The following is a 17,457-nucleotide window of genomic DNA, read 5'->3' as shown; positions in this document are numbered from 1 at the left end:
AAGCTCTTTCATGAAGAAAAGAAAAAAATCTAATGAAATTCTCTCTTCTGTATCTCAGATCTCAGGCTGTACTTGTCAGGGCAGCAGTATGTGCTCCAGAGCTGCTCTTCCTTCGTCATACTAGATACTATTTTATAGGATTAGGGAAACTGTTTGTGGTCACTTGGTTGCAAACACATACTCAGGTCTGCATTATATCCAACTATAACATGCCTGACTAACACGACTAGACCAGGGTTTTCTGGTTTTGACCAGTGGGGTAACTAAAGGGGTCACGGTTGGGCCCACAAGCCAGGGGCCCTACAGATTCGGATACATTTCTTCAATCTTCTTTCTGATTCCCGTTATGGCTGGCAGTCTGTGCACTGTGAAGGTACCCCCCTGCTCTCTGGTGCACTGGAGGGAGAAGATTTAGGATACACAGCCTTCCACTGCCAGAAAGGAGAAAATTGCAATTTCATGGCAAGATAGAAACTGGTCGGCAGCAAATAGTCAAGGAGGGATTCTGTGGCACAAGAAGGGACATGAATACTATATAACGAGTTTTCTTGTGTGCACAGATATGTCTTCATGGTGATCTGGGCCAGACAGAGAAGGAAAGGGAAATGCAAATGCTGTTATGATGCATGGATGGGACGTGGCTGATGGTTGTAAGAAGTTGCACAGGGGGCCCAAGCTGAGTGTCTGCATGAGGGTCCGTGAGCCTTTACTTACGCCCCTCATTGTGATTGCAGATCTTATGGTTATAATCTGGTATTCAGAGGTCGCCTTCTGGGTGACTTATTACTATAAGAATTACTATTAGGGAGTCAAAATGCAAATTCTTCACACAAATACTATGGGGACATGACTTGGCTGACAGAGCAGCGCCAATCTTGCGAGCAGGGCCCTCAGTCCCATCGTGTGAAGTGACTATTTCTTTGTAATGTACAGTATCTTTTTGTCTGTACCTATGTACCTATATATGTTGGTGCTATATAAATAAAATGTATTATTATTATTATCTGTACTGTTTATGGCTGCTGTCTGCAAAGCTATTGCTGTGATTTTGACACCGCACTTCATTCTTCTGGATTTATTGTACGCTAAACCCAGTGGCGTAACGATTGAGGTAGGTGAGAGTGCAACTGCGATTGGGCCTGGAGGTGGACTGGAAATGTCCAGGACCCTGAGCCATAGTGGTCGGGGAAATCCTTGTTCCCCGATCACTATACATATTGTTAATGCAAAGGGGCCTGACTGGGTGCCAGCCCAGGGGAGGTATATAAAAATAAAAAAAAATACCTGTCCTGGGTTGAGCAGCCGCTCTGGGGCACTTCCTGCAGTAGATGCTAAATCCTAGTGCGCTAAAGGACTTTTGATGACGTCATGACCATGTGATCGGACTCTTGTGTGCGCGGATTGTAAAGGACAATGTGGAAGCTGCTGGGAACGAGACTGATGGAAGGTAAGGAGGAGAGAAGAGAACATGTGTAAGGTAGAGGGGGCATGGGGGTGCAGGCTGTGTGTGCAAGAGGGGTATAAGGGAGTTCAGGCTGTGTGTAAGTTAGAGGGGGACATGGGGGTGCAGGCTGTGTGTAAGTTAGAGGGGGACATGGGGTGCAGGCTGTGTGTAAGTTAGAGGGGGACATGGGGGGTGCAGGCTGTGTGTAAGTTAGAGGGGGACATGGGGTTGCAGGCTGTGTGTAAGTTAGAGGGGGACATGGGGGTGCAGGCTGTGTGTAAGTTAGAGGGGGACATGGGGGTGCAGGCTGTAAGTTAGAGGGGGACATGGGGGTGCAGGCTGTAAGTTAGAGGGGGACATGGGGGGTGCAGGCTGTGTGTAAGTTAGAGGGGGACATGGGGGTGCAGGCTGTGTGTAAGTTAGAGGGGGACATGGGGGGTGCAGGCTGTGTGTAAGTTAGAGGGGGACATGGGGTGCAGGCTGTGTGTAAGTTAGAGGGGGACATGGGGTTGCAGGCTGTGTGTAAGTTAGAGGGGGACATGGGGGTGCAGGCTGTGTGTAAGTTAGAGGGGGACATGGGGGTGCAGGCTGTAAGTTAGAGGGGGACATGGGGGTGCAGGCTGTGTGTGCAAGAGGGGTATATGGGGGTGCAGGCTGTGTGTAAGGTAGAGAGGTATATGGGGGTGCAGACTGTGTGTAAGCTAGAGGGGTATATGGGGGTGCAGGCTGTGTGTGTGCAAGAGGGGTATATAGGGGTGCAGGCTGTGTGTAAGCTAGAGGGGTATATGGGGGTGCAGGCTGTGTGTAAGCTAGAGGGGGACATAATGGTGCAGGCTGTGTTTAAGCTAGAGGGGGACATGGGGGTTCAGGCTGTGTGCGCAAGAGGGGTATATGGGGGTGCAGGCTGTGTGTAAAGTAGAGGGGGACATAGGGGTGCAGGGTGTGTGTGTGCAAGAAGGGTATATGGGGGTGCAGGCTGTGTGTAAGGTAGAGGGGGACATGGGGGTGCAGGCTGTGTGTAAGCTAGAGGGGTATATGGGGGTGAAGGCTGTGTGTAAAGTAGAGGGGGACATAGGGGTGCAGGGTGTTTGTGTGCAAGAGGGGTATATGGGGGTGCAGGCTGTGTCTAAGCTAGAGGGGTATATGGAGGTGCAGGCTGTGTGTAAGCTAGAGGGGTATTTTGGGGTGTAGGCTGTGTGTGCAAGAGGGGTATATGGGGGTGCAGGCTGTGTATGAGCTAGAGGGGGACATGGGGGTGCAGGCTGTGTGTGAGCTAGAGGGGGACATGGGGGTGCAGGCTGTGTGCGCAAGAGGGGTATATGGGGGTGCAGGCTGTGTGTAAGCTAGAGGGGTATATGGAGGTGCAGGCTGTGTGTAAGGTAGAGGGGGACATGGGGGTGCAGGCTGTGTGTAAGGTAGAGGGGGACATGGGGGTGCAGGCTGTGTGTGAGCTAGAGGGGGACATGGGGGTGCAGGCTGTGTGCGCAAGAGGGGTATATGGGGGTGCAGGCTGTGTGTAAGCTAGAGGGGTATATGGAGGTGCAGGCTGTGTGTAAGGTAGAGGGGGACATGGGGGTGCAGGCTGTGTGTAAGGTAGAGGGGGACATGGGGGTGCAGGCTGTGTGTGCAAGAGGGGTATATGGGGGTGCAGGCTGTGTGTAAAGTAGAGGGGGGACATAGGGGTGCAGGGTGTTTGTGTGCAAGAGGGGTATATGGGGGTGCAGGCTGTGTGTAAGCTAGAGGGGTATATGGGGGTGCAGGCTTTGTGTAAGCTAGAGGGGTATTTGGGGGTGCAGGCTGTGTGTGCAAGAGGGGTATATGGGGGTGCAGGCTGTGTATGAGCTAGAGGGGGACATGGGGGTGCAGGCTGTGTGTGAGCTAGAGGGGTATATGGGGTGCAGGCTGTGTGTGAGCTAGAGGGGTATATGGGGGTGCAGGCTGTGTGTAAGCTAGAGGGGTATATGGGGGTGCAGGCTGTGTGTGAGCTAGAGGGGGACATGGGGGTGCAGGGTGTGTGCAAGAGGGGTATATGGGGGTCTAGGCCATGGGTGAGCTAGAGGGGTATATGGGGGTGCAGGCTGTGTGTGAGAAAGAGGGGGGAATGCTGGGTTTCAGGCTCTGGTGGGGGGGGGGGTACTCTTAGAATATAATACTGTGTGGGGGCCACTGTGGGCATATCACACTCTAAAGGAAACCTGCTTTTGTTATTATATATATATAAAGGAGATTTTCTTCTTTCATATGACACAAATATTGCCAGGAAATGAAAAGTTGTCTGAAAGTTTAGTTACGCTTTCAATTTGGCCCGGAGCGATACTTTAAAAAAAAAATAAATAAATAATAATAATAATAATATAAAAAATTGCCCAAACTTTTGTATTTATTTTCCTCAGCCTCGGAATGATTCCGGCTTACTTTCCCGTGCAGCCGCGGGCCGCGTCGTATCCGTGTTCTCTCTTCCTAATAATACACTTGCTGCCACTTTGCCGGAATTTGTTGAGTACATTGTATCCCTAGCACAGCCCCCAACCTAAACCTGCAATGTCCTGTACTAGCCCGGAGTCTGACATAATGACGGCTCCCAATGCTCTGGCCGCGGTACAGATACGCGCTACTACAAACACACAATATGTCTGGATTAAAAGAACAGGAGGGAAAAAAAAAAAGAGGAAAGGAAATTAACTCGAAATAGAAACAACAAGAAATTTAGCCAAGAAAAACTCAAAATGATCTATATAGGAAAATCTCAAGTCCTGCAGCCTGAACAGGCCAATAAAGCATTCACGACAGAGGAAGACGAAGGGAAAGGAACGAGGCCGAAACCGCACAAGGGGAAAATCAAATAAACACAATAAATATCTATACGGGGAGGACAAACAGACTTATATCCTGCAGAAACAGTGTCACACCGCAAGAACACTGCGGCCGCTCCTTGGCACCCCCACCAATCAGCTGATATCTGCACAACATGGCGGCGCTGAAATAAACACAATCAATATCTATACGTGGAGGAATGTGGGAAGGACAAACAGATTTATATCCTATAGAAACATCACCGCACTGCAAGGACACTCAGAATATGGAGAAATCTTGGCACCTCTGCGGCTGCTCCTTGGCACCCCCACCGATCAGCATAACACGCCGGTGCTGGCTCTGTACACTGTGTGCAGATATCCACACAACTTTCTACAGGTGGTGTGTGGTGTTATAGCTCAGCTCCATTAGGGATAGTGCACACGGGGACATGGAGGAGGATTTTGACAGCAGAATCCACGTCATCATCCTCCTCCATACAATGTTAGTCTATGGAGACTGCTAGCAGAGAAAAAGAAGCGACATGACCTTTCTTCAGGCGTTTTCCGCCTGAAGAAAGCAATAGAAGTGAATGAGAAGCGCAAAACGCGCGGTAAAAAAACGTGACGTGTTTTTTTCAGCCCGTTCTCTTTAAGGATGGGAAAACCGCCTGAAACCTTTTGGAAGCGATTTCTATAAAAAAAACGTTCCACAAAAAGCGGGGCAAGGTCCAAAAAACGCTTCCTAAATAGGAAGCGTTTTTTCCCGATGCCAAAATAAGCCACGCGTAATTTACGTGTGAGCTAAGCCTTAAGGTGAATGGAAACAAGGTGCAGTACTACATGTAACCTGTAGACAGATGTGGCGCTAGTTTTGTAAAAAGCAACCGAGGTTTTCATATCCTAGGCAATCCTTTAAAGGGGTTGCCCAAGATCAGGTGTTGATCCCCAGAACCTGTACGGTTATGATGGCTCAGTACACTGTGTAGATATCTGCTGAATCCAAAAACACCTCTCTGCACCTTCCGTAGTACGATAATGTTTATGCCAAGTATATTTACAAAACGTACCGCTGACAAACTCGTCTCTGCTATATCTGTGACCGTCTTACATGGCAGATACTGTCGCACTATTGTCACCACAGACAAACATGGGTGTAATATCAACATAACCGCAGTGAGGACGACGGCGCCTTCACCTGGGTACAACAGCCGCACCCGAGGTTTCCTGTTACCGCGTGCAGCGGCCATCTGATCTCAGTATCTGTATGAGCACCGGGTCGGGATGTCTTCTCACACTTAGCTTGTCACGTCTATGTATATTCTAAACTCAGGGCGAATGTAACACTTGTAAAGCGGAGTAAAAGGATGGAACGCCTAAGATTCCGTGTGCTTGTCCTCATGGGGAAATCGTTCTGGTAATGTAAAGGTTAAAAAGGCGATTCCGACTGGTTAGTAAAGTACCGAGTCGTCTTGAACACGATGGGACACTCGGCGTTGGTCTCAAGGTTTGGCAACTTTTTCATTTTTTCTCGAGTCATAACTTTTTCTGGCCTTGTATTTTGCAGGATACATTATATTTTTCAATGGCACCTTTTTTTTGGGGATACAATGTATTGACTGAATTTTATTAACCCTAAAAAACCCTCGACAGTATTTTTGCCAGTTGTAACACATCCAGCTTCAGACACCCGACAATTGTGAATGCTTTCTTATAGAATATATTTCTTACGCCACCTCCACTTCTTTGCATTTACATAGGTACCACCTCTCTGATTGGAATTTTTTTTTTGTAGCCCCCACCATTCCTGAGAAATCAGTGCTGTTGGTTTTGGTGCCTGAAATGCTAATTTGATGGGTGCCTCTGGTCTTGGCGGTCATGTATAGGCTTCCATATGAGGGAAAGCGGACCAAGACCAGACAAGTTGAGCATCGGGGATAGGGGAGTATGTATTTTTTTGTTTTACAACCACCCCAACCACCCTAGAGATTGCTCCAAATGCAGAACCCTTAAGGCTAGTTCACACGGGGTTCCGCGTGTACACATTGCGTCACGGCTGCCGCGATGCCGGTGCAGTGCAGTGAATGGGCCGGAGCCTCGCGACGCAGAATCCGCAGCAAGATAGGGCAGCACACTTTTTAGCGAGCGGCTCCCATTGAAGTCAATGGGAGCAGCGGATTTTGAGGCGGTTCCGTTGCCAACTTGTCTCGTGTGAACTAGCCCTTAAAGAACAAACTGTGTCATGAATGGGATACAAACAGTAAACCCCCTGCGGGCGCAATCCCTGCTCACATACCTTGGTCTCCGTCCGTTCCGATATAAGTGACGACAGTGTTTAGGATGTCCGTAAATGTCGCTCTCGTCACTAGACACGGATTCTGCCTAAAAGACGACAATTAGGAAAATGGTTAAGTCCTGCCGTCCCCTCATTTGCAGCTGCAGAGCCTGTAGGAGCCCCACAACAATAACACAGAACAATGGCAGAACGTAATGTAAGGCTGAATTGCTTTTCCTTCCCCTGTGGCCATGAGATAAATACATAAATATGCATTGATGGGCGCCCGGCTTTTAGTGACCTAATGTATTATTCAATGTAATTCAATCTAGGCCCGCTGCATATGATTCTGATCAGGACATAAGCTGCAAAGCTAAACCAGCAATGGAAAAATCACATTATACTGGTAATGAGAAGTGTTCGGAGCGGGCACGAGACAGCGAGACACGACAGGCCACGGAGAACGCACATCAGCATCCATTTCTAATTATCTTCTGATAATCTGGAATTCATCGGATTATAGCATGAGGCCAGACCACCGGAGCTGGCAGACTAGTGGGCAATTGAACAATGGGAAAACCTAGCTGTTAAAGGGTTAAATAGTTACCCATAGGAGAGAGGACAAATTGGTGGGGTCTGACCACTGAAACCCCTTGCTCAGAATTGGTGGTGGTTCCACAGCCAGGCTATACGTAGGTGTGTACAAACCCGCGCTCCCATTCACTTCAATGGGACTACCGGAGACGACAGGGATCACGTCTGCTCCGCCAGAGGCAACCAAGCCCCAGGTACATTCAAGTGACATGCAGTACCAGTTCTGGCCACTACACACGGAACGGAGCTATCTACTTCCTGCTCCATTCTCTACGTACCAGCTTCAGAGAAAAGCTGATTGGAGGGGGTGTTCGGGTGTCAAACCCCACCAGTCTCATACTAATAACCTATCTAGCACCAACATTTCTCTAAAAAACCCAGATTAAAACAGATACAAAAAAAGGCATTTTTTTCCCTCCAGAAACAGCGCCACTTTGTCCTTGATCTATGTCTAGTATTGCAGCTCAACCCTATTCAAGGGAATGTAGCTAAGCTGTAATACTAGACACGGCCTATAGACAAGGGGGGCGCTGTTTCTGGAAAATACAGCAGTTATTTTTCAGTAATCCTGGATTGGAAGAACTGAATGTAGTGACAGGATAGAAGAGGTCAAGGGCAGGACTTGTATTTCCAGGAGGTTTTTTTTTTCTATTTATTCAGTAAATTTACAGTTTTACGGAACAGTGGCCTCTTGACTAATGAATGGGAAGCATTGCTGATGTATACAGATGTATACAGATGTGCCGTACACAAGAAATATTGACATCTAGGTTACTCAATACACAAGTGTAGGGACTGGGCACGCCCTGACCGCACGGCTCTGTTCTCGGGGGACACTGCTGGGATATATGACACTATTCGGGTAAAGTCAGTCATGTTTGTTCACAGTCATAAGAAGAAACTGGAATACGGGATATTAGTTGTGGATTACAGAGGCAGTCCAACAATAATAATCCTCCAGGCCAAGGAGTAAGCGAATACAGACCTAGACTTCCTTGCCTAGGCTCTATAGCCTTATGCCCAAGGCCACCCAATGGTAACAGGTCACCTATGGATGTCTAAGGGTCCTGCCGTGCCTTCGACTTCCTACGTGGCACGCTCCATTGGATGTCATATTTACAGAGCTATTCCACCATCTCTACCAGATGGCGCTGCACAAAGCATGATGTCCGCTAACCCATTCTGTGGTTAGGTCATTGTATAAATTCAATTTGGAGATGGAACGCCCCCTGAAAGTTCCAGCCAAACCTCCGATTTTGACAGAACTGGACGACCATCTAATGTGTAGGGGGGTGTCTTGTTGGGCTGTTGGGGAAAAGAGGGATCTGCCATGTTGAATTTCAGGAGAAGTCGCCCTACTCAGGTCATTGGCCTAATACTGGGGACTGTGTAATGCATCGTTTCACCTGCGGGGGTGCTGTAGGAAAACAGGCCACTTTCTGCTGGTTCTCAGTTCACAGCTGATCCATGTTGGACCCGGCAGCGAGATCATCTGAGATGAGCTTGTTGTCAGGAAACCATTTTATCCAAAAACAGACTGTCCAAAATGGACACCCCCTCTAATATTTGATGTATATTACTTTTTCATAAATCAATATTGAAGGGGAAAAAAAATCTTCCAATATATTCCACTAAAGAAAAAGTCTGTATGTTTATGTCTGTAACTGAGTAATTTTGTTCATGCTCTGTACACCAGTAGTGTCAGTTCACAATGAAGTCTATGGAGAGGGGAGGGAGAGAGGCCATTTACAGCATTGAATGAGTCAGGGGAAAGCTGGGTAGTAATTCCTGATAACCCAACTGTGCTGTGAAAGAGAACTGTCTCTCTAGAGTGCAGATGTCTCTGTTTTGAAGAGTCTTCTTCTTGTTCCTCCTCCTCCTCCCCTCTCCATAGACTTCTATAGTATACATTTGAGCCTTAGAAGACAAACAAGTCCATTTTCTTTACTAAACTACGTTACAAAGTGTGTTATCTTCCCACGAACTATGGATTTATGAAAAAAAATTTAGAAATTCGTTACACGTTAATTATTTTTCTTTTACTTTTCCTGATTGATTCTCACGACAGAGAAGAATCTTTCCTTACACCTCATCAGCGACTTATACCTTTTGGCGAGCCACAGCCTGGCTTTCAAGCTGTCGGTGATGTCACGGATCTCCTGCTGAAGTCTCTCTGAATTAGTTATGTGTTTCGCCTCGAAGAAGGTTTGCAGCATGTATAAAACCTAAGAGAAACAGAAGGGGGGGAAAAAATCAGAAAAAACACGCTGTAATCCCAGCTCCTGTGAACCCGCCGCTCATCAGAACCCGTCCTTTGATGAGGAGACGGGCACCTGTGAGCGAGGGGTGGAAGCCATTGGAGGAGGCCGCACATTACTAGGCCCAAATCCCGTCCTGGTTTATAAATCACGGCCTTTCATGGAGAATGAAAAAAAGCCAAAATGACCTCACCCTGCCATCATGGTTTCCTAATGAAATCACATCCTTCTAATTAAAAACAACCGATGAGGAGCTGGCACGCCGAAATCCAACATCTACCCCATACACCGCGGCCAATACTTCTACAGCCGCTATGTGGCCGACGCTTCCTAACCAACCCCGCTCCTCATGAATTAGGACACAGAGGGACAATACACTCAAGCAGGGGGAGGCAACACTGACCATCACACAGCTTTCCCAGACTCCTGAATGGCAACCCTGCCCAATAGGCAAAGGAGGTTTCACTTGAATGAGTCACTCAAGACACTAGGAAGGCCAAGCACAAACCACCACGGGAGATCGAGTGGAGATGTTTTTGATGTCACCCAGCTTTTCCAGGGACAGATATAACCAAGGAGTCTAGTAAAACATTTCAGAGTGTTCAGAGATGAATCTTCTAATGCAAATTCTGGGCTCTGTTGACAATTTAAAGATTCTGCCCGGTGTTACTCCTGTTATTCCTCCTGGAAATATAGGAACAAATTGGTGAATGTCAAAGGGGCGTGTCCCTACACAATTAGACAGTCTGTCCAATTGTACATGGCAGCAATACCCAGGATGTATGTAGCCGTGGGGTTGATGGGCCAAACCACCGACTCGGACAGCGCCGGTCAGGCCGAAATGGTAAAGAAGGCGGTGACGGAATTCTTATGAAAGTAAATCTGTAACAAACTATAGATCTAATTAATTATCCAATCTTAATGCTCTGCATGTACAGGAGGACAGTGCACTATTAAATAATATCACTTGCAGAACTGCTTCCTTCTTGACGTGTGTTGGAGTTCCGAATTGTTCCGTAGATCTCGGCGTTGTTTTTTTGCAATGACCCAAAAATCACCAAAGACAAGAGCGGAGCAGACAGAGCTCGGTGTGGAGGAGGCCGGAATGATCTGCACAAGTGTTACTATGTAATAAATGTTTGTTTACTTATGGCCCGTGGGGTGACTATTGGCATCACAGTGGTCAAGGGGCAACTGGGTCCCAAACTCCATGGGGTCCACAGGCCTCCTGGCACAAAGTCATGATGGTGACCAGATTGTGTCTGCTGTGGTGCGGACAACGTCCTGATGCGCATGACCTGTTTAGAATTCTAAGGACAAGAGATTCCGGGAGCGGGAAGAGATACTTTGTTTCTAATCTGATGTGGGGGTCTGATTAATTTTGGGGTCAGATTGAGGCTCCATGAACACGATCATCCATGGAAAACGTAATGGGCGTCACAGGGATGGCATCCGCGTTCAGTCTGTGTATTAGGATAGAATAGATGGCCCAAGCTACAGAAAGGGAATATGGCCTGATCCAAATATAAGGCCCATGGGTCCGCATAGGGGATGGATCCATAATAAGGGATATCACCATGTGGATGGGGCCTAAGCGTCCTTAGTCCGGGGTCTGGAGTCTGATTTAAGGGAATACGGGCATTCAATAGTTTGGTACGAGGCCCGTGGAGTTATCTATTTATAGTGATATTACTTTATGTTCTGATTTTTTTTCCCTATAATTCAGTCCCTTTCATCCAGAACCGCTGCAAAATTTTACAAAAATACACATAGACCCTTCTAATCTCTATAGGACCTGGGTTTGATGTTTGATACAGGTTCAGCCATAGGACAGGTGGAGACGTGGTGCGGTGCGTAGCGTTCCCACATGAAGCCGTTCCTATAACAGATCGCTAGTCTATACCCCGACCTCAGCTTATAAATAGCCCCTCTGGGCACAGACATGACCTGTAGTAAAATCTCCGGATTACAGGAGGAAAAAGAAAAAACAGCAATTAAAAAAACCCAAACCTAGATAGGAGTAAGTCTATATATACAGTGGTATATGCCATATATAGCGCGGCTGTTTTCATTTCTGGTTTAGAGCGGCGCTGCTCTCGGAGAAGTTGTGTGCAGTCCGGGACGCGGGCACGTGTAGGTTTGGGAAATTCTATATTTGTCGTCAGTGCATGTATAGACACCGAAAAGCTGGGTGACTGCCAATATGGCGGCCTTTAGAGTTTCTACCGGATTGTCAAACCTGCTTTCCCAGGCTCCTGAATGGTAAATTTGCTTGATTTTTCAGCGACTGAAAGCCACACCTTCAAGGATTATCTATTGGAAGCTGTAGCATCGCTCATATAAGTGTCACTTCCATATCACAGGCCATGTCAGTTACTTGCCCTGTTCCAATCGAATGCAGTGCAATTACAGTCAAGTGAATTGCAATACCAAACACAGCCACTATACAATAGGTGGCGCTGTGTAAGCAATGAATTGGCTGCAGCAATCACCCAAACACTGAAGCCTCTTCCAACAGCTGAGGGGTGCGGGTGCTGATCCTAATATCAATATTTTAAAGGGATTCTATCATTAAAACAATATTTTTTCTCGATCACACACAGGAATATCCTTAAGAAAGTCTATTCTTCTCCTACCTTTAGATGTCTTCTCCGCGGCGCCGTTCGGTATAAATCCCGGTTTTCTTCTGTAAGCAAATAAGTTCTTTCTCTCAAACAGCACTGGGGGCGGGCCCAATGCTGCCAGAGAACTCTCCAGCGCCGCCTCCATCTTCTTCTGGAACGAGATCTTCACCGCATCTTCTTCCTGCGGTGGCTTGTAACTTCTAGGCCTTGGGCCTAGGGCAAGCCGACTGCGCATGCCCGCCAGCCAAGAGAAAATGGCAGCTTCCAATACTGTGTAAGCGGCCATTTTTCTTGTGGTCGTGAGCATGCGTAGTCGGCTTTGCCCTAGGCCTAGAAGTTACAAGCCACCGCAAGAAGAAGATGCGGTGAAGACTTTGTTCCAGAAGAAGATGGAGGCAGCGCTGGAGAGTTCTCTGGCAGCATTGGGCCCGCCCCCAGTGCTGTTTGAGCGCTGGGGCCCGCCCCCAGTGCTGCGAGAGAACTAATTTACATACCGACAAAAAACGGAATTTCAAGCGAACGGCGGCGCAGAGAAGACAACGAAAGGTAGGAGACGAATAGACTTTCTTAAGGCTATTCCGATGTGTTAGTCGGGAAAAAAAACATTTTAATAATAGGATCCCTTTAAGGAGGTTGGATAGCATAAAAAAAAAAATAAGGAAACTAATAGATACCTCCCCGTCCTCGTTTCTGGCGGCGCATTCCTTGTTCCTTCCAGTCTATGGGCTAGAAGAACCACGTGCAGAAGGTCAAGTGACTGCAGCGGCCAATCACACGGTGGACACTGATGATGTCACCGCAATCTGGCCATAGTCAAGTTTCGTACTTCTGGCCCCAGTAGTCTGTGGACCTGAGGAAGCGGCGGACCCGTCGTCCGAAATAAAAACGGGGGACTAGGTTGTATTCTTTTTTTTTTTATCCGGACAACCCCTTTCAATCCTTTAGCTTTGGTGCAGTGTCAAGGGGGCGGAGCATGAATATTGATACATTTTTTACTAGTCACAGCAGTGTATCCCTTTAAAGCGCCGGCCCACACTTTACATTAATAGCCGGTATATTTAGACATCAGACACTCGGCAAACCGGAATCCTGGAACCAGACGTAGCAATATCCCGCAGACTTGTAGGTTTTTTTTTCGCCGTACCTGGTCTACGGGAACAAACCACATGAACAGTAAATCACCGGCCCCTGATAACACCATTTTTTAATCTGTTTTCTCGGCTCTGTTACTTCACCCCTTTGTGCCACATTTTTCCAAGGCTCTGTTTACACAGTGTTTTATTTCGTCGGCCGAAACAGCTGTATTTTTTTAAGGACATTGCCGGGAAAAGTAGAGTCCGCGGTGATGTCAAGTTGCTTCTCTGCGGAGAAGGCGAGAACAGTAGAAGGATTGTTAGGAATACGGTCCCTCAGAAACGTGAATATTTATAGTGTACACATCATTTAGACAAACAGGACCAAGGGCAAGCAAGCAAACGTTTTATGACTTTGGGTCAGTGTGACAGGAGGTGGCGGAGAGGAGCGAGCTTACTGAACAGAAAAAAAGAAAAAAAAAATTGCAATTATGTAAGTGTGACGGAAAGCGGCTCAATCACTGGAGGCCTGTGTGTGTTTTACGCTTTAAGAGAAATCCGCGATCCCCTTCTTCTTAAGAAGTGACAAACATGTCAGAATTCTCTTCGGTGCCAGCGTTTCCACAACAGCTTCTTTTGTAGACTTCTCAGAAGTGTGAAATTAATCTGACATGAGCAGAAAAACCTGAAAAAGCAAAAACGGCAGAATAAAATATCCTCCCCCCCCCCCCCATGGAAGGGAGGGGTGCTGGGGCCAAATGTGTGTCCTAGACAGAATTTAAAGGGGTTTCTGACATGGACAAGTCCTACTTGTTAGAAGGGTCTCTGGATAATAAGATCAAAGTGTCTCCTCCTGCTGGGAACCATAGAGATCAGCAGATAGGTCAGAGGGAGCTCCATAGGAGGGGTTTAAAGGGGATGTCAGGGGAGATGAGATTAGTTTAAAGGGATCCTATCATTAAAACTCAATTTTTTTCTGCCGACCACGTAGGAATAGCCTTAAGAAAGGTTATTCTTCTCCTACCTTTAGAGGTCTTCTCCGCGCCGCCGTTCGGTATATAATCCAGTTTTTGTCTGTATGCAAATGAGTTATCTCGCAGCACTGGGGGCGTCCCCAATGCTGCAAGAGAACTCTCCAGGACCGCCTCCATCTTTTTCAGGAACGGGTCTTCTTCCGGCAGTGGCTTCAAACTTCTAGGCCTCGGGGAACCGACTGCGCATGCCTGCCGGCCACAAGAAAATGGCCGCTTACCAGGGGTGAGCCTAGGGTTTGTGCCGCCTGAGACGGACATCAGAAAGCCGCCCCCCCCAAGGGGTTCAGAGCAGAGGGGGCGGGGCTGAGCGAGCGTCGTTAGAAGGCAGAGAGCAGGCAGGGAGAGGATCTGCTCTCTGCTAAGCGTGAGGGGCGGCCGCTGGAGCAGCGCTGCGTCCACAGGGCCGCCTCAATCCACCGCTCGCTTCCGTGCCAGGCTGTTGAGACGGTGACGCTAAGCCAGTCCAGGACAGCTTGTCCTGGACTGGCTTACGTCAGCAAAAATGCCCCGGCATAGCACCTCCTGAAGCGGTCGCTTCAAGTCGCCTCATGGGAGGTGTGGCGCTGCCGCTTACGATACTGTGTAAGCAGCCACTTTCTTGTGGCCGGCGGGCATGCGCAGTCAGCTTTGCCCTAGGCCTAGAATTTTGAAGCCACCGCCGGAAGAAGACACGTAAAGAAGCCGTTCCTGAAGAAGATGAAGGTGGCGCTGGAGAGTTCTCTCGCAGCATTGGGGACGCCCCCAGTGCTGCGAGAGAACTCATTTGCATACCAACGAAAACCAGATTATATACCGAATGGCGGCGCAAAGAAGACATCTAAAGGTAGGAGAAGAATAGCCTTTCTTACGGCTATTCCTACGTGGTAGGCAGAAAAAATTGAGTTTTAATAATAGGATCCCTTTAACGGGTCTGGTAGACTCTTGACGATGAATTAGGAGGCTCCAACCCCCTGGTCCCTTGATTGGACCAATTACTCTGACCTACGGGCTACTTCACCCACTCCCTCCTCCTCTGATAAAGCCAGGCCCCAAAACATAGGTGAGATCAGGGGAGGTGGGAGGGTGTGGGGCAAAGAGTTGATTCTGATTCCAATTCCGATCATGTGACCCGAGCGTTGGAACTAGGACGGAAACTCCAGGTCCACCATCAAGAGTCTTCTGGGTCGGGTAAACTCAATGGACACCCCCTTTAAAGGGAGTGTGTCCAGTCCTAAATAATAGTGCCACATAATGGCTTTTAATAGAGGTAAAGACATAACTTTTTTTTTGGTGAGAAACTGCTGAAGCAATGCAAAGAAAACCATCTTTTTACGGATATACAAATCTGCCTCAAGTGCATCGGGGGCGGGGTTTGAATTGCTAAATTTACCTACAGACAACAGCTGGAATTGCAGTCCTGCAACGTCTCTGTAGATGTGAATGATATTTACATACTCTGCCTGCATCACGGCGGGCTGTATGAAGGCCAATATCCTAAATTAGGCTCCGCCCCTGGTGCACTTGCCAGCTATTTTGCATATCGATAAAAAGATGATTACCTCAGCATTGCAACATTGTTTTGTGACCACAAAGGTATGGTCCTGATCCAGTCTAGGCAATGCTCTGTGAGCTAAACACAGATCTCTTGCAACAATGTATCGGTCTGAAGGCAACAAAATATCTGCAGCATTTCTGCCACATGTGAACAGATGCCGTGAAAATCCGTCCGTGTTGGAAAAAGCTCACAGAAGGCGAGGGAGGGCTGCAAGGAGCCAACACATATCCCAAAAATAAAGAGATGGCAGGGCCGGTAACATGACGTTTCCTTGCTACAGATTCAGCAGTAGACGGGACAGAAAAATAATCTCTGTTTAATCTCCATGTCGGTGTCACAGGGTTACAGCTGTTCTGTTTATAGGACGGAAAAAATGATCCAAAAACATCTATTAAAAAAAAAAAAAAAAAAAAAAAAAAGAATTCCAAAGAGCAGAGCATTAATATCACTTGATGTCTGGAAATTCTTCAATTATAGGAAGGCAAAATATCCACATAGATCACATTAAACTGAGTATGAGGTGGGATTTATCATAAGGGAACGTCTAAAGGCGACTTTGCTGGAATCTGTGTTCCGCAAAATGTATCAAATATCACACGATGCTGGAGACATCCGGCGAATCTAAAAGAGTCGTCCAAAACCAGTTCGAAATACAATATATTTGGCGTAGTTCAGCTCCACAGACTAACCATGACCACTAGGCTGACACTATTGTCGCCTCTCCGTTGTACGGGGTCTGTGGGGGACCTAGACGTTGGAGAGACAGACCGCTAAAACAGCTGTAACACACAGAGTCCGACAAACCTCTTGGACTATAATGGGGTCCGTCGGATGTCCATCATTACAAAACTGAAACCGATGTAGGAAAAAGTGGAGACATCTAACTTGAAGCTTCTGGACCAAAAAGTAAACCCTATAACTAACTGAGCCCCCTGGACTACGTGGCAACTATAATACTAATGTCTTCTTAAAGAGGACCAGTCACCAGGTCTGTAAAGACAATGACATCCATCATGTGATCTGCGCTGTCACCCTGAGCATTTTGGTGTCTTGTTTATCCAAATCTGTTCAGTTATTCCAAAGCTATAAGCCCTGTTAGTGATCATGCAGGCTAGGATCTACTAGTCAAGGGGGCGGGACCACTTATGATCATCTTTTGAATTGCAGCCTAATGTAATGCAGCCCATGGGTATACACGGTGCTAACGAACAGATTTGGCTTAGCACTACTCCTATGTATCAGATAGAACAAACTCTGCCTGACCTGACCTGGCCAACTTTTTCTACGTGAGCTCCTGATTTTAACCATTTAATTCCCTTACAGGGATCTGGACTTGGCTACCTCTTCGTTCAGTGACCACTAGCCCAGGTAGATATAAAGATGCCAAGGCAAAACACTGAAGGAACAGATGGAGAAAAAAGACGGACAGATAAGGTCTGGGTTGGCAGAGTTTGTTCCATCTGATACATAGGCAATGAGTCAGGGCAGGTGGAACAGGATCAGAGTCAGGGGAGCAAGCTGAGGTCAAACGCAACACAACCAGGAAATACAGCAACAGAGGAAACCTTCACCGGAACTAGTAAGTGAGGAACTTTACAAGGAAGTGGCTGGAACCATACAGAAGAGTTAAAAGAGGTCTTAAAGGGTCAAACACACTATATGAAAAGGCACAGGAGCAGACATGAGGGACATGGCCCGGGAATACAGAGAAGATTGATGACACTACCCTCAGCTCCATTGATTTGAATGTTGCAGTACCAGACACAGCCTCTAGACAACAGAGGCGCTGTTTTTGGAAAAAAAAATGCATATTTGCTATACTACATTTA

General features: G+C 47.4%; 1 protein-coding gene across 1 annotated transcript in view; it reads right to left on the bottom strand.

The window, feature by feature from the left end:
• The window catches only part of THADA (THADA armadillo repeat containing), a 399,509-nt gene that overhangs the window by 77,625 nt on the left and 304,427 nt on the right, over positions 1 to 17,457 (bottom strand). Inside the window, exons 30-31 of the mRNA XM_075267057.1 lie at positions 9,212 to 9,330; positions 6,533 to 6,618 (exon numbers count right to left, since the gene is read on the bottom strand). Coding sequence (XP_075123158.1) covers positions 6,533 to 6,618; positions 9,212 to 9,330 — 205 coding nt within the window. The remainder of the gene's footprint in view (positions 1 to 6,532; positions 6,619 to 9,211; positions 9,331 to 17,457) is intronic.

The sequence above is a fragment of the Leptodactylus fuscus genome, chromosome 3, assembly GCF_031893055.1.
Source record: "Leptodactylus fuscus isolate aLepFus1 chromosome 3, aLepFus1.hap2, whole genome shotgun sequence".
In the NCBI taxonomy this organism is placed as follows: Eukaryota; Metazoa; Chordata; class Amphibia; order Anura; family Leptodactylidae; genus Leptodactylus; species Leptodactylus fuscus.
This window is presented reverse-complemented; position numbering and strand designations above follow the sequence as displayed.